This window comes from Sturnus vulgaris, chromosome 17 (genome assembly GCF_052056855.1).
Source record: "Sturnus vulgaris isolate bStuVul1 chromosome 17, bStuVul1.hap1, whole genome shotgun sequence".
In the NCBI taxonomy this organism is placed as follows: Eukaryota; Metazoa; Chordata; class Aves; order Passeriformes; family Sturnidae; genus Sturnus; species Sturnus vulgaris.
Window position 1 is genome coordinate 5607493 of NC_142259.1, and position 23067 is coordinate 5630559.

At 48.4% G+C, this 23067-nt stretch overlaps 1 protein-coding gene across 2 annotated transcripts; it reads left to right on the forward strand.

Annotated features, from left to right (window-relative positions):
• Window positions 1–2615: 2615 nt before the first annotated feature.
• SLC17A9 (solute carrier family 17 member 9) lies at window positions 2616–22270 on the forward strand. Of its 2 annotated transcripts, XM_014873782.2 has the most exons (13): window positions 2616–2751; window positions 10487–10684; window positions 11642–11781; window positions 12413–12512; window positions 13471–13601; window positions 14394–14490; window positions 15353–15449; window positions 17483–17570; window positions 17848–17882; window positions 18384–18499; window positions 18977–19032; window positions 19542–19571; window positions 19662–22270. In XM_014873782.2, the coding sequence occupies exons 1-13, from the start codon at window positions 2657–2659 to the stop codon at window positions 19823–19825; spliced, it is 1347 nt and encodes a 448-aa protein (XP_014729268.2). In that variant the 5' UTR covers window positions 2616–2656; the 3' UTR covers window positions 19826–22270. The 2 variants fall into 2 exon arrangements, with proteins under 2 accessions (XP_014729268.2, XP_088030916.1); XM_088174790.1 differs by lacking the exon at window positions 10487–10684 and having other exon boundaries at window positions 2635–2751.
• Window positions 22271–23067: the final 797 nt, after the last annotated feature.

Sequence of the window (23067 nt, forward strand, 5' to 3'; positions counted from 1 at the left end):
CTTCTCTGATAATTTGAGGGTTTTTTTCAGTGTATTGCTGCCTAGTAATTTTGCCAAGTTGGATTATTTAGCACTAGAAACCCATGTTTGTTTTCTTTATTATGTGGAGAAGTTGCATTGAAACTGCTGTGGGTTAGGGAGCTTTCAAGCTGCAGTCACTGTCCTTTCAGGAGACAACAATTGTCCTTCAGGGAATGTATGAACCTATTGATCCTTTCACACCCTTTCAGGATTTTTTCCTGAATCTCTGCTTAACTTCATAAAATCTTCAAATAATTCCAGTGTTGAATAAACTGCAGGGATCGTAAATGTCAGGTCAAATATTAACCAAATAATCTTTTGTTTGGTTTAATCTTTTGACAGGTTAAGCTGAACACAGGAAAAATGAGAGGTGGTTGTATTCTTGTATTCTTTCCTTTAGTCAGCACCTGTCCTCTGAGATGATTCCATTTGTCATTTAATCAGCTTGGTGGGAGGTTTGCTTATAGAAAACCATACAGCAGTAAAAGGAACGATGTCTGTGTATTTACTCTTTAAACTTGTTTATGTGAATGTGATGGATGTTGCACTCAAACACTTTGAATTGCAGCTGGTTTTGACAGTGAAATTAGCTTCTTATCTGAGAGGCAGATTAGTCAAGCTCCTAATTGAAGAGGTGACACTGAGCAGGACAAGGAGAGGAACCAAAGAGTACAAAAATCATGAAAACTTGTGCTTGATTTCCAAATCGACTACTTACTCACTAAAAGTATGATTCATTGTTGCAGTGTCAGTGTCACCCCTCAGCAGTGAGACTGGACACAGGATGTCTCATACTGGCTATGAGTTCATAAGTTTTCTGGGTCTGTGGTTCCTCTAGCATGCCCAATGGCTCTTCAGTTCTTTTCTGAGCTTATTACATGGATTTCACTTCTGTAGTTACGTCAGAGCTCATCTCCCCTCGTGCCTCGAGTTAACTGATCTCCAAACATACCCACAATTTAAAAAATCCAAAATACATTGAGCAATGGTTTACATTTTTGGCTGCAATTTGCCATGACTTGGCTCCCTCTTCTGGAAAATGGGAGCAGAGTGAATAAAAATACTTCTTAGTTCGTTTCCTGCCCAAGTAAAGTGAGGACACCTACACGAAATGAAAGCTGAGGTGGTTTCTACATGTGGTTCCCCTCGGTCTCTACTTGCAGCAAAGCTCGTTATATTAGTGTTCAGGTCTGTGTGACCGTGCCTGACCATGCCACAGGCCTTTTGGAGAAGTTATCTTTTTTTTCTGAGGAAGAAATACCAAAGGATAAAGCATGACTTGATTTTTGCTTTTTTAATAATCTCCTTCTCCTGGAGCTGTCTTTGGTGTGTAAGGAACCTTTTTGCTCTTTCACTCTCAAAGCTTCAGCTCAATAATAGTGTTATGCCTCCTGATTTATGTAGCAAACTGTTCGTCAGGGAGCTGCCAAGGGATTTATGTTGGGAGAAGGGTATTTGAATTACCTAAATATTAGTCTGCTAAAGGCTTAATTCCACCAACAATTTAGAGGTTTCTGGCTGCAGGAATAGCAGACGGGAGGTGTCTGCCCTGCACCTGCACGTTTTGGTGCAGCCCAGCAGGGCTGGTACCTTTCCCAGGGGCCATGCACGACCTTGCTCAGGCTGTGCAGGAGCTCCTCCATCCTTTGCTCACCTGAAGTTTTGCCCTTCCTGCTTCCAGGCTGCAATCGGCCACAGCATCACCTGAACAATGCCTCAACAAGGCTCCTCCGCCTGCTCATTCGTGATCTTTAAGTGAGTCACGACTTATTTTGTTGTGGACTGAGATAACCATCATTTAAATTGTTTATTTCCATAAAGGAGTTTGATTATCTCTTTCAGATACAGCAAGGCAGCACCTCTATCCAACAGACATAAATCAAGCTGTAACACTTATCCCTATTTATTTTATCTTCGGAAGCCAATGTCATACTCACTTCTAATCCTTAAAAAGCAGAAGCAGAGACTTTTCTGCTGGCAAACCCGTGAGAGCTGCTGGAGCAGGGAGTGATTCCCTGCCCACGTATGAGAGCTGGAGGACAGATCTGGGTCCGTCTCCTCTTTCATGCCCAGGTATGGGAACAGGAGGACAGATCTGGGTCCATCCCCTCTTTCCTGCTCAGGTATGAGAGGGGGAAGACAGATCCGAGCGCGTCCCCTCTTTCATGCTCAGGTATGGGAACAGGAGGACAGATTTGGGTCCGTCCTCTCTTTCGTGCTCAGGTATGGGAGCAGGAGGACAGATTTGGGTCCGTCCCCTCTTTCCTGTCCAGGTGTGGGAGCGGGAGGACAGATTTGGGTCCGTCCCCTCTTTCCTGCCCTCGCTGTGGCCGATGGGGGTGTCCGGAGTTACTGGAGGAGTGGGACCGAGCAGAACCCGGCGGTTCGCCGGTGCCGGACGGGCGAACGCCCCCGCCACGGGCTGGCACCTGTCCCTTTCGGAGCCCTCTCGCTCTGCGGGTTCGGGGCCGCAGACCGGGACCGGCACCGGGCCGGGCGGGACTTCCCGGCAGGGCGGGCGGGGGCGGCGGGAGGCGCTGACACGTGGCCGCGGCCCGGCAGGGGAGGGAGGGAAGGAGGGACGGAGCCGGCGGCCGCCGCGATGTGAGCCGGGGAGGCGGAAGGCGCTGCCCGCATGGCCGCGGGGGGCGGCGGCAGGAATGTGCCCCTGGGCAGCGGCCCCCGCGACGGCATGAGGCGGGATGGCGGCACCGAGCCCTACTGGTCCAGGTAAGGCTGGACCCGCTCCCGGGAGAGCCGCTCCGCTGCTTGCGGCGCTCTCCCCGCTCTCCCCGCATCCCCTCCCGGCCCCGGCACCTCCCGCATCCCGGCTCCCCGCAGCTCCTGGGAAAGATGCGGCTCCGGGATGGAGGGGATCGGGCGGCCCGCACCGCTCCCGGACAGGCGATTTCGGGGGTGCTCGGTGCTCCCCGTCGGGCCGGGACCCTCCTGTCCCTGTCCCCGTTGCTGCCCTCCGGGACGGACACGGTCCCACCGCTCCGGGCGGTTCCCGCTGTCTCACTCCTCCGGACTCCAGCAGAAGGAGGGGGGAAGATAGGGAATTACTGTGAAAAACAGGGAAACAAACAAACAAACAAACAAACAAACCATCTATTGAGCTTATTTCTGGCCTGTCATCAGTGAATTAAAAACAAAACCGCTATGAGGTTTTTATCGAAGTGTTCCAGTGGAGATGTTTGTACTGGCGATATTCATTCATTAAGATAAAGTCTGGGCAGCAGCTAGACAGTATGAATTACTCTTGATGTAAAGTCATTAAAATACTTAAAATGCAATTAAACCCCAAGTGACCACTTTTAACAGCAGGGGAACAGGCAAAGGCGGGTGACCCAGTGTTTGCAGCAGACTGGGACACTTGGGGCGGTGCTGCCCCTCTCTGCCACCCTGGGAAAGTCATCCAGCGCCAAGACCTCAGGGTCAGCCCCTTTCCCATCTGAGGTGGGATGAGATGATGATTCCAAAGTACCAGTGGGACGGCTGGAATTCATAGTCAGAGGCTTTTCCAAACTGGGAGCCCCTGGACTCCCTGCGCTTTAGAAATTTGGCTCAGTTTCAGCTGACTGATATCTGGGTGGCACCTGGGGTCCTCTCTTCCCCTCGCCTTGGGATCACACTGGTGAATTCTGGCAGGAGAGCAGCGGGACAGCCGTGCCAGTGCACAGGAACACGAGGCCAAGGGAAGGGATTGCCCCTTCCAGCAGCAATCCGCCGCTGGTCAATTGGTGTTTATCACCCAGCGCTTTCTGCAGTGGCAGCACGCTGATAGCTGGCTTTAAACTGCCAGTCAGACTGGGAGGTCTCATCAAATCCACGATCACCTTCAGAGTAACGGGGTGGATTTTAAAGAAGACCTTTGGCACGGAGGCTCTTAACATTTGAAGATTCTTTCCCCCTAAAGCACTTAGGAAAATTCCCTCTCTCTGTCTCACCCTTGCTAACTTTCCCCTAAGTCTTTGTGAAGTGGAAATGATGGGACCCCAGACGAGATTTTCAAGAGGCAAAACTTTAGTTTATAGGTTTCTCCTCTAGGGAAAACAAAACAAAACAAAACAAAAACGGAACAAGCCCTCCTGTTTCTCAAATCTCCTTTGAAAAATGCAAAACATAGATAACACTTTCCAAAACAAAAGGGACGAAGACAGCCTGTTGATCGAGACAGACATTTTAAGTGATTCTTACCATGCTAAGTGCTGCTAATAATTGAGAGAATCCTGTTACTGGGAAGGAGCAGCAGGATAACCCTAAGGCATGTCAGATCATTATCTGTATTGCTATAGTTCACAGAAGCTGCGATCCTGTCCCCGTTGTTTAGTGTAGACACACAGGTGGTCACCGCCCTACTTTGGGGAGGTTTTATGGAGGTTTTATCACCTAAAGTAAACTGGGCAGGTGGAGGGTAAGTAAGAGGGAGCAGAAAGGGGCAATGAGCCACCAGATCATTCGAGCAGGTTTGTCAGGTTGTATAAGGCACCTCATTGGGTGAAATGAATTTGGTGGACAATTTGTGAACAGTATATACAAATAAATAACTTTCGTAGTTTCCAAGCAGTGAGGTATTGCCATGGAGGCAAGGTGTTATCAAGTGAGGGAAGTGGCATGGGTTCTTCTTTCATGCTCCAACAAAAGACATGCCAGGCAGCCTTCCAAGATCTGTCAGTGCAAAGAGAGAGAAACAGTTATCTTGGCAGGTTTATTTTTCTGTCTTTGTTCATGCTGCTTCTTCTTTTGCCCTCCCTTTTTTTCAACTGGCTTTTCCTTCCTCTTCCACTCTTCCTGCCTTGTGTTTTCTCCTGCCTGCCTTTCCCAGACTTCTCTGCAGGTTTCCAATGGCTCCGTTATCACACATCTCTTCCAAGAACAGCACTTGGAGATTTCCATTTGGGGCTTGAAAAAGCCTTCGTGCTTATGTAGCACATCTGGGCAGACAGAGAGCATTTCTTAATGTTGATCCTAACATGCCAAAGCAGGACCACTCGGCAGTGGATGTGTTTAAGCATCTCTGGTTTAACTGAGGGAAGACCAAATCAATGAAAAGAGAAATCAGTTGCTGAAGGTTGCACGCAAAGCCACCATCAGATCCAGCAGTGGATGTGGGGCTCACATTTCGGATGGTGCCTCCAGGAGGGAAATGCAGCATGAAAAAGTCTCTGTGTCCCGGGGAGCAAATGACTCCTGAAGCCACTCTGCATCTCCCAGCCTCTGGCTACACCTGAAGACAAAGGGTGATTATAGCAGTTTCTTTAATCTCCAGAGATAAAAGGAGTCCTACCCTGGCCACAGGCTGGTCTTCAGTCACCTGATCTTTGCCCAGAGACAACAGTCAGTTGTTTTTTCTGAGTTCTCTGCCCTCATCTTTTGTCAACATGATGTTGCAGCTTTAGCTGGTTGGGGTAACCTTGGTGGCTGGAATTTTTGTTTTACAGGTTCCTCACAAGTGACCTTGCTGAGAATTTTTTTCACATGGAAAACATAAGCAGGGCACACAGTGAATTCCTGGCTGATCCGTGTATGCCCTCAGATCAGTGTGCAAAGCACGCCTCTGCTTTATTATTATGTTTTCTCACCACCTCCACCTGGGCTCAACAACTACTTCCAGCTCATATGAGCTGCTGAAATCTAATTTCATCTTTGCTTTTGCCAAAAGCAAGAAATGAAGAGAGGGAATAAACCCAGAGCTCGTTTGCTGAACACCACTTTGTTGGCATCTGTGGCTCTGTGGAGGGAGCTTGAGCACAGGAGGCAGACAGGAAGCCAGCAGCTTTCCCAGGAAAAAAAAAGCTCTGTGTCCTCTGTGCTGCTCTTGTTGGCTGCTAGCTGGATTGGGAAAAGAAATCCAACAACTCTCCTCTAAACCCCAAAGCTACTTTTGACAGTGACAAATCATTAGCTTGGAGCTGGTCAACAGCATGACAAAATCTGTTTGAGGAGAGGGGGAAATTACTCCTAGCCTCTCTCTTGACAAGCATGTTAGATTTTGAAGGAGAAATTGTTGAGAAAAACAAAGAGTGAGAAGTGAAAAGACTGTCAAACAGGGTTAAAAATAACAACCTGGGTATTATCTCCTGGCACAGGAGTGTCTGCAACTGCTGCTGTGTTGGTGCCACGTCAGTCAGTCCTGTTTGTGGTGGTGACTGTAAATTAAAGCTAGAGGCAGGTAAGCTGGAAAGGAGTGTTTTTGAAGGGAGATGATCCCATGGGCCTGGGAATGGGTGATGAGGAGGGAAGTGTTGATACACCATCTTTGACAGGTGACCAAGCACAGGGGGACCCCAGGCACCAGCTGGGGACATTCCCTGGGAGGTGGCCTCATGTTTGGGCTGCTGAGTGTCCTGGGTTTGGAGCTAGTGGCATGGCTGGGAGCTTGATATACCACCCTGTGGGCTCATCCCCATCCTGCCCCGGGATTCTGGCAGGGTCTGGGGAGTGCCCAGTGCTGGTGGCTGGACAGGAGAGAGAGCTGGGGGCACTGGGGGTGACTGCACTGATGTGCTCTCTTTGCATCTCTCACAGAACTGTTTGTAATCTCTTTTTAGAGAGGGGAGCCGAAGATGCCCTCCCTGGGGGGTGGGTGTTGTGCTCTGCTGATGTCCCTGTGCCCATCCTGTGCAGATCAGGAGCTGCAGCTCCCAGTTCTTCTTCCAGTTAAGGAAAACACCCACAGTTATTGCAGATGGCTTCTGGCCAAGAGCTGTTGCTGGGACAGGCTGTTCGTAGTCTTGCTGTCTAACACAGTTCTCTTACCACCTGAAAATACCTGGCTGCCCAGATTCGTGCCTTGGAGGGGGCTAAGCTGGGATAATTGACAGCCTGAACTCCTGAGGGTCCATCTCAACAGTGACCTGCAGTGTCTGCCAAAGCCCTGCAGACTGGGGGAAAGGAGGGAGGCGAGTCAAGAGAAATAAAAGTTGAATAAATATTTGCTCTGTGGCATCTACTGGAGAAATTCCTCCAGCAGGAAAACACACTGCAAATAAAGATACCCTGTGCTGCTGGCTCTGCTTCCACTGCCAGACAGCTCAGCTTGCTTTTGCCCCTTTGGGGATCTCAGGCATCCTTGAAAATCCATCCTAACCACTGTGCCCTGAGTGGGAGATCCTTTTGGTTGGTGGGAGCTGGGTCTCAGGGAAAGCAAAGCCATTTCCAACCAGTGCCCAAGGCTGCATGTGGAGGAGGGGAACCCAGGGACATCAGACAGGGCTGCTCAAAAAGCCACTCAGGAAGTGTCATTAGGGCTTGGGCTAATTATGGTCTGGGTGGTAGTTGGAGGTTTGTGAAATAGGAAGTGTTTCTAGCTGCATGGCTGCTTTGCTCAGTGAAGAGGGTCTCGGTGATGTGCAGGAGGGGATGCACCTGCAGTGCCTGTCTCTTGTGGGGAGAAGGGCATTGCAGGTCAGGAGGGCACAGGCTGGGCACTGAGGAGCCACTGCCATCACACAGCACCAAATTACATCAATTAGGTGGCTGCAGACAAGCTCCAGTGATTCCCTGCCAGTGGTTTGGGGGGTTGGCCCCTCTCACAGAAGTGTCTGTCACATAGAGCCAGGACTGGCCTAGGGATGCTTGGTGGGAGATGCTTGCTCTAGTGGGTAAATCAGGTGTGGTGGCACCGGTGACAGCAGTGGCTGTGATTTCCTGTGCTCTGACTTAGACTGGTTATCTGCAGCACATCCTGTCTCCCTCCCTCATCAGGGGACTCCTTAGATTTTATCTGTTAACACTGGTGAAGTTTCACTTCTCAGATGATTGATGTCACCCACAAAAACTTTGGTTTGATTTGTCACTGTTCCTTAGTTTTGGAAGGAGGGTTTTAATTCCTGTCTTTGTGCTAGTCCAGGTTCCTCCCGTGTAACCTCTGCTGTTGTTTTGCATTGAGCAGAACGTTGAGTCATCTGCAGCCTCTGTGATAACTATAATTAGGAGAAAATGCATTTACGAAGCTCTTTCCTGTGATGCAAGCACGTCATTGTCCTTGCAGGGAAATCATTCCTGCCATGTTTCCAGGTGGGTGTGAGCAGCTACTGATTACATTTGACACTCATACTCCTTGCGTGGATTTTCCTGGCTGGATGTGTTGCCTGTGGAGGAAGTGGTAGTCTGAAGCCATCGTTATATTCTCCATTTGTGAGCATAATCCCTACTGATGTAATTAAACATAAAGGAAGAGAATATAGAATGGAGTACTGGCCAAGGAGAACATTGAGAGTGTGTCATACACCCAGATATTTATTTAGTGCTTTGGAATAAAAGTAAAAATCAACAGAAAAATATATCCCTGGAATTCTGTCAGAACATCAGCTGGAGAGGAGCTCTTGAGAGACAAATGGAGTAAAGACTCCTTGAGATGCTCAGGTCTTTTTCTCTCCCTCTTACACCTTGCAGAGCTATGCAGGGTTTAGGGTAGAGGAAGAACTGTTCATCTGATATTAAAATGCTGCTGTGCTTATCAAGATAACTGCAGGTTATTCTCAGCACACCAGAATGACTGGAGGGACAGAGCTCAGCCCCACTCCAGTGAAAGCTCATAAAGGTCTCCTTTTGCTGCAGGGGAAAAGTACTATTTAGGAAACTATCTTGATGGTTAAGTGATAGAAAATACCTCCACACATCACTGGCTGCTGTGCTTTACTCTGTCACCTTGATTGTTGCATGTTCAATAGCTCAAATTTACCAGTGCTGTGCTATTGGAGATAACAGAGATTATGGCCCAGGACTGCAGCAGCCCATTTGGCAGGGCAGGCAGGAGTTGTACCTGGAAGCATCCCAACCCTGAGGGCTCTCTGGAAGGTTTTCCATGGCTGGTTATCCCCACCTGCCTTCTGCCTTTGGTGGGGGATTTATACCCAAAAACTCCTACCCATATTGTCTTGCTGGAGTTTCTCTGACCCAGCCATGCAAGGTCCTGGAGCCTTTGATTTCCCTGTGTTTTTTTGTAGCAAGCTGGAGTCAGGGGAACCACTGTTCCTGGTGATTACAAACCAGCCCACCTTTGGTTTTGCAGCAAATGGGGATATGATTGAAGAGAACTTCCTCTCAGGGCAAGCCAGGAGGGGCTCTGAGAGTGTTTCCCAGCTGGTTGAAATGACTGAGGCAGGTCAAGCCCTGGTTACTCATTCCTCCAGCAGAGATCAGTGAGGTTTGCCAGTTTCTGTGCTATTTTGTGCACTCGTGCGTGTGCACAGTTACAACAGTTCCAACCTTCTAAACACCAGCTGAAACACTTCCAGTTCCTCCTGCCAGAGGTTAGCACTGAGCTGCTTATCTGCCTTGTCAGGAAACAGCAATAAATCCACCTCCAGCAGGTTCACCTGCCCCCCGTGTTCTGCTTTTCATTGTTCCTTCACCTCCCTCCTGTGACGGCCTATTTGCACCTTTATAAATGGGTTTGTGCTGTGTGGGATTAACCCACATTTATCATAATTCCAGTACAGAGAAACCGACGCTCTGTTTAATACAAAAGGTGACCTGGGTTGTTTCCCACATGGAGAGTGGGTGTGTTTAGCAGGGTGGAAAGCCCAGAGGTTACTGCCCTGGTACAGTGAATTCCTCTGGAGCAGAGAGAGTCTGTTAGCTCCGGCCTCTGGGTATAGAAATAATCAAATACAAATAGTACCAATAGTGGGTGCTCTTACTCAGCTTTTAACTCTGTAATTCACTGGCAAAGCAGGGGACCCAAAGTGGCATGGCTGAGGGAAGGCAGAGCGATTTGCCTACGCCTGGGACTGATACTTGCAGCAGAATGTGTTTGTTTGCTCCTGAAGTCATCACTGGCTTGCTTCTCACTTACTTCCAGCCTGTAGGAGCCCTTTCCTTGAGGCTGAGAATTCACACACCAGGAATATATATTCTGTTAACATATTTTGACTCTTACTATCTAAAATTTCTTATCTGTCCAGGCTTACTTATTTTGCTTCTCTCTCTGAGCTTTTCAGTCCCATCAAATCTTGTCTCTCTGAAGAATTCCTGCATATCCCTCCTTTTTAGGAAGGGTAACATACAGAGCACCTCCCCTGAGGAGTGGGTAGAAACACCAAATAACTAATGTTTGCTAGCAAGGGGTGTATCTCACGCAGGTGCTTCCAACCTTTCCTTTGTTACCTTTTAAAGAGCAGTTTCTTGTTCGGGGGGGCAGAAAAGCGAACAACTCAGGTTCCTTCCTGCCTTTCCCTGCATGTGGAGCCAGTGATGTCTAAGCAGCCCGTTCCACCTTGCAGCTATGGACAGACTGAGGCCAAATAGTGTTTGGGATGAAGTTGGCATCGTTCCTAAAAGCCAGCAGAAGGGATGCACTCTGTGTCAGAACCGCTGTGCCCCGGCAGAGTTGTGCTGATCTTCATTTTATCGAGACGGGCTCGCCTTGCAAAGCCAACCCGACCCCTAAATCCTCGCTGTGCTGATGCCCAGCATCCCCCCTGCCCTTTCCCCACGTTGCTGTCCATCCCTGCAGGCCCGAGTGCCGTGTGTGGACGCTGATGCTGCTGCTGGGGACGTGCCTGCTGTACTGTGCCCGTGTCACCGTGCCCATCTGCGCCGTGGCCCTCAGCTCCCACTTCGACTGGGACAAGAAGCAGTTCGGCGTCGTGCTCAGCAGCTTCTTCTGGGGCTACTGCTTGACACAGATTATTGGAGGACACATCAGTGATCAGTACTGGAAATTATTCTCGTGTTTTCTTGTTTTAATGACACTTGGTTTGGTTTTGACCCCTCAGCTCTGAGCAGTGGCAGTGCCGAGTTTCACAGCGATGGGGTGGAGGGTCAGGCGTGTCCATGGGGAGAAGCTCTGGCTGAGAAGGGATGTGGGTAGTTCAGACTGTCCAGATAGAAGCTGTGGGTGTCTCATCCCTGGAAGTGATTCTAGGATCCTGTGAATAGAGCTTTTTTGATATGATCTGCACAGGTGATCTTTGTTTTCAGTTCAGCAATTCCAGTCTTTCTGCCCTATATTCTCTTGCAGTCGTTTCTCAAGCAAGTCCCCATACACTGTTTCCATCATGTTTAGAAAAACTGTCTCTGTTGTGTCATATGAATTAAAAACCAAACGATTTCCCCAGCTGGCTGTAAAGGAGGATCTGAATCATTACATGCTTGAGTCCCTTTCCCCAGCCAATCTATTCTTAGTGAGAGAGCTTTTTTATGAAATCTTTGGTGAGGAGCCCATGCCTGGAAGGGATGCATTATCTGTGCAGTGCACTGTGCTATTTAATTAGGGTCCTTAAGAGTTTGTAAGAAAACACCCGGAGAAACCTGAATGGTAAAAGGCAGAGCTGATGATGTAAAAGAGCAAATAGAAAACACCATCAATGGTTAAGAGAAGCAGAATGGTGGCAGCATTCAGGCTTCCCCACCACCAGCAGCATCAGAGAGTTGAGTGGCTCAGTGCTGTGAGATCCCTGGGATCAGTGAGTGCTGGAGTTGGATGGGCAGCACTGGCAGAAGGCGAGAAGGGAAAAGGTCAGAGCTACTCCCCAAGGGCCAAGAGAACAGGTTTGACCAAAAGGTTGCTCTTTAAAACAGGCTAAACTGGGAAGGGCACTTGAGTCTTGACTGGAGGACTTTGCCCTTTTGCCCTCCTATCTTTGATAATGTGTTTTCTGTCTTCCAGAATAGGAGGTGAGAAAGTTCTCCTCCTTTCAGCATCAGCCTGGGGGTTCCTCACAGTCCTCACCCCGCTGCTCACCCATATCACTTCAGCCCATCTGGTTTTTATGACCTCCTCCAGGTTCCTCATGGGGCTGCTGCAAGGTGAGGCCCCTGTCCTGACTGTGTCCGTGTGTCTGTCTGTCCAGGGGTTTCCATGCACAGAGGCTCATGTGAAGCACATTGAGATGCAAGTCCTGTGGTTTGCAGTGCATGAACCCTTCCCATGGGTGTCTGAGCAATTCTCTGCCTCAGAACTGCCTCCACAGCCAGAACTTCCAGGGGAAAAAGCAGTGACATTTCCAGAGAAAGTCACTAGCAGGTCATTCCCCCGCAGAAATCTCTCTGCCAGTCAGGGACTGCTGGCTTCAGAAATCATCTCTGGTCGTGTTTGGTTTTCCACATTTTAATACTCCTTCAAAATACTCAGAGAAAATTGGCCCTTGCCAAAACTTTTGGATAATTTGGAGTGATTTTCCTTCCCTCATGCAAGCTGCAGCACTGGGAAGTGCATTGGCACTGATGGATTTACAGTAGCAGTAGTGATGAAACGGGATTAGGGAGAAGGCACAAACCAACCTTTGATGGCGATGGATGCACTCGGTTTATTTTATATCCCTGTTTTGAATTCGCCAAAGGTTTGGCTGCTTTGTTTCGGTATTTAGCTCACTCTGTATCTTTTAAATTTGCTTTTGGTTTGCCTTACTCCTCCCTGCCTTGCTGCTGTTTCTCTCAGGGGTGTACTTCCCATCCCTGGCCAGCCTGCTGTCCCAGAGGGTCCGGGAGAGTGAGCGAGCCTTCACCTACAGCACAGTGGGGACTGGATCCCAGTTTGGGTGAGTTCAAAGGCCTTTGAGCAGCCAGTGACAGTCTCTGGGTCTCTGGACATCGTGTGTGATGAAACGCCATTAAATAGTTGGAGGCAAAACTCCCAGCCCAAAGTACATGTGGATTCATGGGTCCTCAAGGACTCTGGCTGCAGCTGAGGGCCTCAGGCAGTTGCTGTCCTGCCTGCCAAGGATTTATGTATTGTTTTCTCTTTCTTTTAAAAAAAGAAAAGCTGTTTGCAACATTTAATTACTATGGGAAACAGCCCAATAGAAAGAGCAAGAGTCAGTCTGACATTGGTCACCTGTCCTCTCTGATAGATGGGAAGAATAGAACTTTTCCATCTCTGCTGATCTCCATCAGAATATCCTTTCTGAATGGAAGGGATGCTTAAAAGCTGAATAGAAATATCATTGTGTTGAATAATTTAGTTTTCCAATGTTCCCATTTATTTTGCTGCTTTACACATTCCCTGTGATACTGCACACCAGCAACCTCCTTTTCTATCCTCACTCACCATTTTTCAGCATGGGGCAGCTGAGGGTGAGTTCCCTTTGGGATTTCTCCTGCCAGTGAGGATCTGGCCCGAGATGCCACTGAGGGAACAGGACGTGTTGCAGAGCCATGGGGGACTGGTGGCAGCACCCACACATGCAGTGACTGAGAAATTCTCCCCTGTGAGGATGGGGAGGTCCTGGCACAGGGTGCCCAGAGAAGCTGTGGCTGTCCCATCCCTGAAGTGTCCAAGGCCAGGTTGGATGGGGCTTGAAGCAAACGGGATAGTGAAAAGTTCCCTGTCCATGGCAGGGGTGGAATGGGATGAGCTTTAAGGTCCCTTCCACTCCACATCATTGTAGGATTCTGTGGTTCGGTGAGAGCAGCACTGACCCCAGGCAGAGTCTCCCACTGATGTGCTCAGCCTGAGCTCTCAGCCAGGCCAGTAAATCTGGGTGGTTTCCCTTGCAGAACACTGCTGATTGGTGGTGCAGGATCTCTCCTCCTGGAGTGGTACGGCTGGGAAAGTGTTTTCTACTTCTCTGGTTTGCTCACTTTGCTCTGGGTTTATTGCACCTGTAAATACCTCCTGAGTGAGAAAGGTGAGTCCAGCTGCATCCCTAGGGCTGGCAGTGCTCCCGAGGATCTGGGAACTAAGTGATTTCCTCTCCATTATTTCCTGCAAATCCTGTGTGTTTCCAAGATCATGCCTGGTTTTGCACAAAGGCCTTTTGTCAGATGTATTCTATAATACAAGATCCCCAACCCAAAAACCCAAAAAGGATTTGAGCTCTTGCAATGCTGATTTCCTATTTCAAGTCCCACACTGGATTATATCATTGCTGAGAGCCTTATCTGGCTCCTCAGTACTATTTAAGCACCAGTGAAAACACAAAGCAGAGCATGATCTTCAAAGTGGATTAAGCTAAAGCAGGGCAAGATACTTACTCTAAACTAAGAGCATCTACACATAGAGCTTTTAAAAACCAGTTAATCCACAATATCTCTTCCCAAATAACTGCCTAGGAGTAATTCCACATATGGACAAACCATTACACCTGGTACAGCATTATTAGGGTGAGCCTGGTATGTAGCAGTCCAGCTTACTGGGAGCTGGGTGTGTGCCTGGTGCTGCACAGAATCCAAACCTGGTGCCTGCCAAGGGACTTTGTTTAATTATAAGAGTTATAGCACATGGGTGAAGGTGGCTGGGTGGGGAGGAGAGTGGAAAAATTTTGGTCAGTGTAACAAGGTGTTTTCATGAGTATTCAATGCTGGTAGAGCCTAAAAGCCAAGGGTTAGAAGGAGGTTAAAAGTGGTTGTACAGCCGTGTCCCAGGGCTGTACAGGTAATTACTGACCACAGCTTTCCTTTGGATGTTCTCTTCCCTGCAGAACTCACCATCCCCATGAACTGTTTAACCAGAGGCCTCTCCATACCCAAGCAGACCAAAGTTCCCTGGAAGCAGCTGTTTAGGAAGGCACCGATCTGGTAGGCAGCTGCATGCATTGGCCAGGCTGGGAACACCCTCTTGTTTTCTCTTCTCTGGGCTTATTTCTTCTGCCTCTGTGAGTTTTGCCCACTTATTTATATATTTGAGAAGCAGAACCAGTTTTCCAATTCCTTCTGTATAAATAAAGAACTGAAAAGGTAAGCTTGGCAATGGTGGTTTATGTTGTGTCCAGAGGACTGTCAGGCTCGAATGTTACTGGCAAATCTTTCTCGTTCCCAGGCTGTTCCCCCTGGATGAGTCCTGTGCTCCTCCAGAGTGATGTTTTCCACGGCTCTTGTTAGAAATGCTGATTGTAATGGGCTCCTAAGAAGTGCTGCTCAGGGGCACTGGGTGGCACGGGCTGTGCTCTCATTGCTGGCAAACATCTTTTTAATGGCCATTTTTCCTTTGGGATGCTGCACGGGGCACTGAAGCTCATCCAAGCGTGTTCCCAAGGGCTGTTTTAAGGCGGGAAGGATGATGGGGCTGCAGGGCAGCAAACCCATTCCTGCCTTGAATAACAATGGAACTGATAACACATCCCTAGAAAACCCTAAACAACAGCCTCGGAGCTCTTGCAGGGCTGGAAGGGGCCGGTGGGAAATGCAGTGCCATAATTAGCACTTCAATTAACCTCGCCTGGCCCCGGGGCTGTGCAGTGGGGCAGCGAAGGAACCAGCTGCAAGGAGAAAGCTGAAAGGAGTGGTTATCTGTGACAAAAAACCTCAGGAAGCCAAAAGGAGTGGTTATCCATGAGAAAAATCTCAGGGATTTCTGTTAGGAGCTGAAATAGCAGTGCCCGTTTCCCAGGCAGCACGACCTGTCACTGCTGATTGTTTCCTCTCAGCTCTGTATTTTCAGGGCTGTCATCATCGCTCAGCTCTCCACGGCCAGCACCTTCTTCACCCTCCTCTCCTGGCTGCCGACTTTCTTTAAAGAAACTTTTCCCGAGTCCAAGGTAGGTTGGCTCCAAAGCAGAGGCATTGCCATCCAAAGGAGCTGTGCTGGGTACCTGCCAAAAGGGATGGAGAGGGAGGAAGATGATGGCAGAGGGGTTTGGTGAGAGCAGCCTGGGAGGCAGGAGGAGGTGGGAGGTTTCCCTGCGGGGTGAGGAGTCCTGGCACCCCTGCACATACTTCTGGAGATCTCTCCAGGTTGCAGAGGTTTCTAGTTTCTTGTTCAGGGATGCTGAAGGATGCAGAGAAGAGCAGGTTCTATTGGGTTATAGACTGCTTTTCTTCTGAGGAAAATATATTTTCTATATATATATTTTATGTATGTATATGTATTTGTATGTATATGTATATGTATTTTATGTATCACAAAACTCATGACATTATGCTGTTGCAGATAACCACCATTCACTCCTAGTTTTTTTTACAGGATTTTTAACTGGACTAACATTGTACAGCTTAGACCTGCTTTTGAAAATTATAATTATCATTAATAATGTGTACTTCAAATATACTACAGAAGCTCCCCTCTCCTCAGCACTAATGATACTCCCATGTTTCAGAAAGCTAGGCAGTACTCATCTGGGCTGAGAGCTGGTATTTTCATCTCCTCAGAATCTCAGTCTTCTCTACAATGGCTCTGTTAGGTTTTTACAATTTCCAGAGCTGCTTACAAATGCCTTTTCATATTACACATGTAAAGCTCTTTATGGCATACTTGATATTTATATTAAAATCATGTGTTAAACCAGCAAACATATTGTTGTGACAAGATCTGTGCACCTCGAGTAATGTGCTTGTGCAGCAAGTAATTTACCATCTGTTAGGCATTATATCATGGTGCCCTTATGTAAGATGCTCTACAGAGTGCTCCTGCAGCTGATAATCACTCTGTGCAGTTAAAAACAGGGGCTGAGGCTGCTTGATTTTAAAGGATGGATGAGAATCCCGAATGTGGGGAACCTGTGTCACCTGCTGGCCAAAATCCCTTGCTGCAGGTGAGCTGTGCCACCTGAGTGAAGGTGATGGAGGGTTTGGCTGAGGGTGATGGGCTGTGGGATGCCACAAGGTTGGGATTGATGTGCTGAGCAGCCCCAGCTGTTAGCAGACAGCAGAAGCACCACCCCACAAAGCCCATGGGCTAACATTGTCAAAAGTGACCAAGACCCAAATTTCAAAGGCATGGAAAGATGCAGATGGACCCTGGTGTGATTTCCAGGAGCAGCTTTAACAGGATTATTCAAAACCAAGATTATTAAGCCTTCCCATGCATCCCAAAGCCAGACAGGAAGGGGAGATGCCTCCACAGTTTGATGGGCTCTGAGCAAAGGGGAGATGCTGGGGATGATGGATACATGGATGGATGAGTAGGTTCAACCAGCTGAGATGAAATCCAGCCCAGCCCACACTGATTTCAGCTCCTGTGGGATCTGGGCACCGAAGTGCCCCTGAGCAGCTGTAATCCAGCTGACCACTAATGGTCTGTGATTACAGCTACAGCTCACTTAATTGAAAATAGGCCGAAGGATGTTGCTATCCATAATGTTACCTAATCCTGCCATTAGAAAATCCAGCTCTGCTCTCTCAGTCTCACACTGTAATGCTGCTAATGAACTGGAAGCTGCTGGAAATTTTGCCAGCAGCTTTGCTGGGCACCCACAGGAAACCCACACTGAGCTTCCTAGGGCTCTGTGGCTCCCCACCACATCATCTTGCTGAGCAGTTAACTTTGCCACATTTAATCCCTCTTCCCCAGAGTTTTCTGCCTCTCCCCTTGATGCAGCATTGCTGGGAAAGAAGGAAAGAAAAAAAACAGATTTACAAATGCTATAGCCCTGTGATGCACCTGCTCCTTCACAGAGCTTGGAGTGGGGCATGGTGCAGCTGAGAGCTGGCTCTGCAAAGGGGATAGAGGTGCTGCAACAAGTCCTGAGTGCTTCATTATTTCTCCTTTCTACAGGTACCACGGACTGTCAAAATATTAGCAAACAAACTCAGCTCTGACAACAAATCTCTCTTGATTTTCACTTCTTTTCAGGGCTGGGTGTTTAATGTAGTCCCCTGGCTGGTTGCAATCCCAACGAGCTTGTTCAGTGGATTTCTGTCTGATCATTTAATCAGTCAAGGTGAGAGCTCTGTGTGGCTTTTCCTCAGCTCTTTTGTGATGTGGGAGGAGGTGGGCTTGCTGGTAGGGACAAGACCTAGCAAATACACAATGTGAGGTTCTGACACAAAAGCAAAATAAATTCTCCAGTGTCCAAATCCCATCCACGTGTTTGGGGCTCCTTTTGACCTCATTCATAATATAATAATTTGGGCATCTGAAATCCACTCGTGCTGTAGTTTCCTGCCTGGACAACAAGGTGAGCTGTGCTTAACTCCAAATGTCCCTTTCTTCTCCAGGGTACAGAACCATCACCATTCGTAAGTTCATGCAGGTAAGAGAGCTGAAGCTGTGGGAGAGGTACCTGAGTTTCCAGTTAAACTCTGATTCTGTGACTAGATCTCGTGTGGAGCTGGGTTGGGGGTTATAGATGGAAACAGGGAAGATTTTCTGGCTTTGCACATTGGCTGATGGTCAGGATGTGTGAAAGGAGATCCAGAGGAAAACCTTGGCTGAGGAACAGATCCTGGATTAATGGAAGCATTGAGCACAGTGAGTGCTCTGAAGGTTTTCTTTCACAGCCTATCCCTGGTCATTCCAAATGATTTCTTAGGTACTGAGGAAACAGCAATACAAGGGTGAACAGAAATAGAAATGCTGGGTGAGAACACAGTGTGACCTCTTACACAGAAGGACCTTAGAGGGGAAAAAAAAAGGGAGCAGAGGGTGCACACAAACTCCTGCCATTGGAAAAGGGAACAGTTTGTTCGTGGTAGGAGTTGCTTTCTTCCATACAGAAAACATGCTGTGATGTTTAATTTTCCCTTTTTTCCAGGTCATTGGCTCTGGTGTCTCAAGCATTTTTGCTTTGTGCCTGGGCCAGACCTCCAGTTTCTGCAAAGCAATAGTGTTTGCCTCAGCCTCTGTTGGACTGCAGACCTTTAACCACAGGTAAGGAGAGCCATGGGGACAGTGGCCCTCAGCTCCCCTGCACATTTGGCATTTTGGGGTCTCAGAGGAGGCATTTGGGGTCTCAGAAGAGAACAAGAGATTCTCTTGTGAGAACAAGAGCTGGCACTTGCCTGAGCCTTGTGTATGGGACCCTGTGAGGCTGGTGGAGTTTGGTGCCCTGTGGGTTCAAGTAATCTAGCAAACCTCTAGCATGGAAGGGCTTGGACCAGCCAGTATGAGGGAAATGGAGCAGGAGGGGAATTGCATTTTGGCCCCTCTGAACGCTTTGAGTTGAATTGTTTTCCTTCTGCTGATGCTCACCTGTTTTACTCTCAGCATCTCCCTTCTCCTGCCAATTCCATTTATTGTCCAGGACTTTTCCTTGTGTTTGACAAAGCAAACTGAGTAAATGATGGAAAAGCAGTCGTGTTCCATTCAAACAGCCTTTTTTTTCCCCCCCGCTCTGTTCCTCACCAGTGGCATTTCAGTAAATGTGCAGGACCTGGCCCCCTCGTGTGCTGGCTTGCTGTTTGGTAAGGATTCTGTGGGGTTTCTATGCTGGAGAGGTGGCATCTGCTGGGGGGACATCAAGGTTTGAGCAGGAGCATCTCTGGGCAGTGTCTGCTCTGTGTGTGCAGTCTCAGCTTCTTTCTGTGATAAACCTGCCAGTGCTGGGGGCAGGTAACACCACCAAGGTGCCTTTTTTGTATCTGTGAGGTGTTCTGCAACACTCAGGGATGGGCTGAGCTGTGTCAATGGTCTCAGTTATCCAGGGAATTTGTGGCTGCCCCATCCCTGGAAGTGCCCAAGGCCAGGCTGGACAGGGCTTGGAGCAGCCTGGGATAGTGGAAGATGTCCCTGCCCATGGCAAGAGGATGGAATGAGATGAGATTTAAGGTCCATTCCTGCTCAAACCAGTCAGTGATTCCATGATCAGAAAGGCATTTTGCCCAGCATGCAGACCAGGGTTTGGTGGGAGCTGTGATTAAATTGCTCATGTCTGTGGGTTTTCACAATTTCTTTTCACACCTTTTCTTCCCAGGGGTTGCAAATACAGGTGGAGCCCTCCTAGGTAAGTACTTTCCTGCAGCCCATCCTTTCCTCTCCCTGCAGAGGGCAGGATCCAGCCCAGAGCCTTGGCACGTGTTTCTCTTCTCTGCAGGTGTCATTTGTGTGTACCTGGCTGGATACCTGATCGAGACCACTGGCTCCTGGATTTGTGTTTTCAACCTGGTGGCTGCTGTGAACAGCATCGGGCTCTGCACATTCCTCCTGTTTGGAGAGGCCCAGAGGGTGGACACACATTCTATGTATGTGGATCTTTAGAGATGAGCCCAAGGAGCAGCTGAAGGACAGGAAAGTGTCACATCTATGGATCATTCTTGCACAAGTGCCAAAGAACATTTTACTTTTTTTTTTTTAGGTGTTTTAACAGGATAAAATATGCTGAAACCAAGTACATAATGGGTCTGGATGAAACCCATGGGAGAAAAGAATGTTAGAGTTCGTTTTTTTTGCTCAGGGCTGTAGCTGGTGGCTTGCAGAGCCATCCAGCTCAACATTTCCAGTGAGGATGTGCTCTGTGGGACCAGTTTGTCCCAGTCTGTGTCTCGTGGACAAATATCCTTGTGGCCAAAGCAGCTGACCTGGCCTGTTTCCCCAGGCTGCTGTGGTTCCATGCCCTCTTGAGGGGAGCTGCTTCTCCATGTGGGAGTGGGGCTCCCATGCTCTGCTCTCCTGGGGCCACCTGGCTCTGGGGCTGCTGTGCCACCAGGTGTCCTGTGAGGTGTGACAGGAGCATCCCCACGAGTACCTCTGCCCTTAACCCTGTGTGCCTTCGTTCTGCAGCAGGTACCAGCCAGGTTCCCAGGGCTGTGAGCTGAATTCCAGGCTTCCCTTCAGGGGATGTGTGTCTGGATGTGCCCTGGAGCCAGGGCCTTGGGGCTGTGTCAGTGCTGCTGTCACAGAGCAGGGACAGGGCTCCAAGCCAAGCCTGGCTCTGCTCAAGCACCCAAGATCTCCCTTCTGTCCCTGATGGCTTCACCCCAGCCCTGAGCCCAGGTGCAGCTCCACCCTGAGAGCAGAGCTGAGCTCAGGTCAGGCTTAGCTGGGCTGATCTTGCAGTGCAGCAACAGCTGAGGGATCCCTCTGGAGCTGTTTTGTCAAATGCTGTGAATGTATGGGAAGAACTGGTCACACTCTGTGCTGTGGATCTACAACTCCCAAATGCTTTCTGCATGATTACATGTGTCCCCCTCTTTGTGCTCTCACAGGGCTGAGGGAGACTTTCCAAAGAGCTTGGCATGGGCAGGTTTTGTTTCTATGTTAAGCATAAATCAAATTTCTCCATTGGGCATCCACAGGGATGTGGATCCCTGTGGTTCCCAAGGGGGAAATACTTGGCTGTAGACACCTCTGAGCCTGAATGTCTTAAAGTTATTTATAACTATTTTAAAATTTAAGCATCAAATCCTATATTTTATGTACTTGAGGCCTGATTCTGCATGCTTGTTTTGAGTGGTACTCCCACCAAATCCAACACTGTTTCTCTAAGGGGAGGATCTACCAGCCCCCAGTGTTTGGTTCTGTAGGATCAATTTTAAAGGTGAATTTCATATTAAAGCAATTCATTGCTTCTCCTCTAATCCCTTGATTGCAGCCTGAAAAGATCTCTTGAGTTTCTCTAGTGCTTACCAGAAAACTCAGGCTGAGGAGCAGGTTTCCCAAGGACCTTGCAGTGCAGGAAAGCTATAGGTTCAGGTTAAAAAAAAAAAATCCATTATCCTCTTCCTCACCTTTTTATTTCGGCAAAATTTCGTCTTGGAAGACCTGTTGGAGCCATGTAAAGTTTCTGAATAGCCTGGTTTGTAGTGAAAATACTGACAGCATTTTAATTGCAGAGGCAGTAATGGGCATCAGTAAACTGAGCTGAGCCACTTACTGGGCAGAATTAGAGACAAGGATGCAACTGCCTGATGTCTCCCCAAGAGAATAAAGAATCAGTGTGGCCTGACAGGGGACAGAGAGATAAGAAAGTATTTTATTTTTCTCCTTCTGTGCTCTTTTTTCTCTGAAAGGCCGTTTGCTACCATAGGTACCACTCTGTATTGGGGTGCTGCAGTGCTGCAGAGCCAGGTGCTGGGAAGGGTAAATTGGGAAGAACACCCAGTAGCAGCAAACAGACACAGCCAGGCTTGCCAAAGAGCCCTGAGGCAGTGCAGCCATCTCTGTCAGCTTGTCCTTTGTCCAGTCTGAGCAGATTGCTTGCATGGCCTTTTCTATAGAAAAAAAAACCAACCAAACCCTCATGGGTTTTGTGGGGTTTTAGAGTATCTTCCCTGGCCATTCAGTGCTGCAGGTCAGGAGCACAGAGAATCAATTCTGGTTCTCTTTGCTGGTTACACCATTTCTTGTGGAGGAGTTAATGAGTTTAAATCACTCACGTTTGAATCAGGCTGCTTGGCCACCCCTTGGATCTGCCAGCTTGGAAATTTGGAACTGATCTTCAAAGGAAAGTGTTTGGCTGTGCCTTCTCTGTGAATCCAGCTCACATTCCAGTGAGCTGTCCAAGTTATCTGTTTCTGTTACTGGCTAAGAAGTGAAATGTTTGACCTACACTTGAGGCTTATGTTTCATCATCATACCTCTTCAGTGAATATTGAAACCATTTTGCATATCTGTACTGTTATTTGTTTAGGCCAAAGCTTGTGGTCTGAGAGATTTTGCTATGGAAGGACCTAAAAAAAATAAAGGCAGCGAATCATTTGCAAACTGTGGTTTTCCTTTGACTGCAGAGGTGTTAATTTGTGTGATCAGTGAGGGACAGAGGAGTGTATTTGATGTGATGAACTCCCGGGGGAGGCTGTGCAGGGAGAGGATCTGGGCTGGCAGATTTTCACAGCATCCTCACGTGTACTTGTACATCAGACTCGGAGTTCATCCAGCTCCATCTTCTCACTGAGTCGGGAAAAATGAATGAAAAGCTGCCTTCAGCAAAGGTGTGGACAGTAAAGCATCAGCAGCCGTGATCCAATATCACTTGTTAAGAGCAATGACACAAACGAAGTGATTCTTGGGTGAGGTGGGACACACCCCGCAGGGAGATCACCTTCCACATGGCAATCATGCTAAAAAACGAATAAAAATACATTTCCACCTTTTTATAGATCCTCTCTGATAGGTTCGAGCAGATGCCAACAGAGGGAGCTGTGAGATCTGGGATGTGGCAGCTCCTGGCTGGTGAGAGAGCTGAGCCCAGCCCTGGCACAGCTGGCACAGCCTGGCCCTGGCTGGTGCCTCTCGTGGCTGGGGCTGCCTTTGGGAGCCCCAGGATTTGCTGTCCCAGCGTTCACTTTCACCCCTCACAGGACAATTGCAGATAGTGTAGGGAAGAAAAGTTTTGGGCACGTTTTAAAAGGAGAAATAGCCATTAAATGAATTTTAACACCTCATCCGTAGGGTCATGTAATCAAGAGAATCTCTAAGTGCTGTAAACCACTTCTAATGTTCTCATTAATGTGTTCAGAAAAAAAGCCAATATGAAACATGGTGGTATGAAAATGATGCTG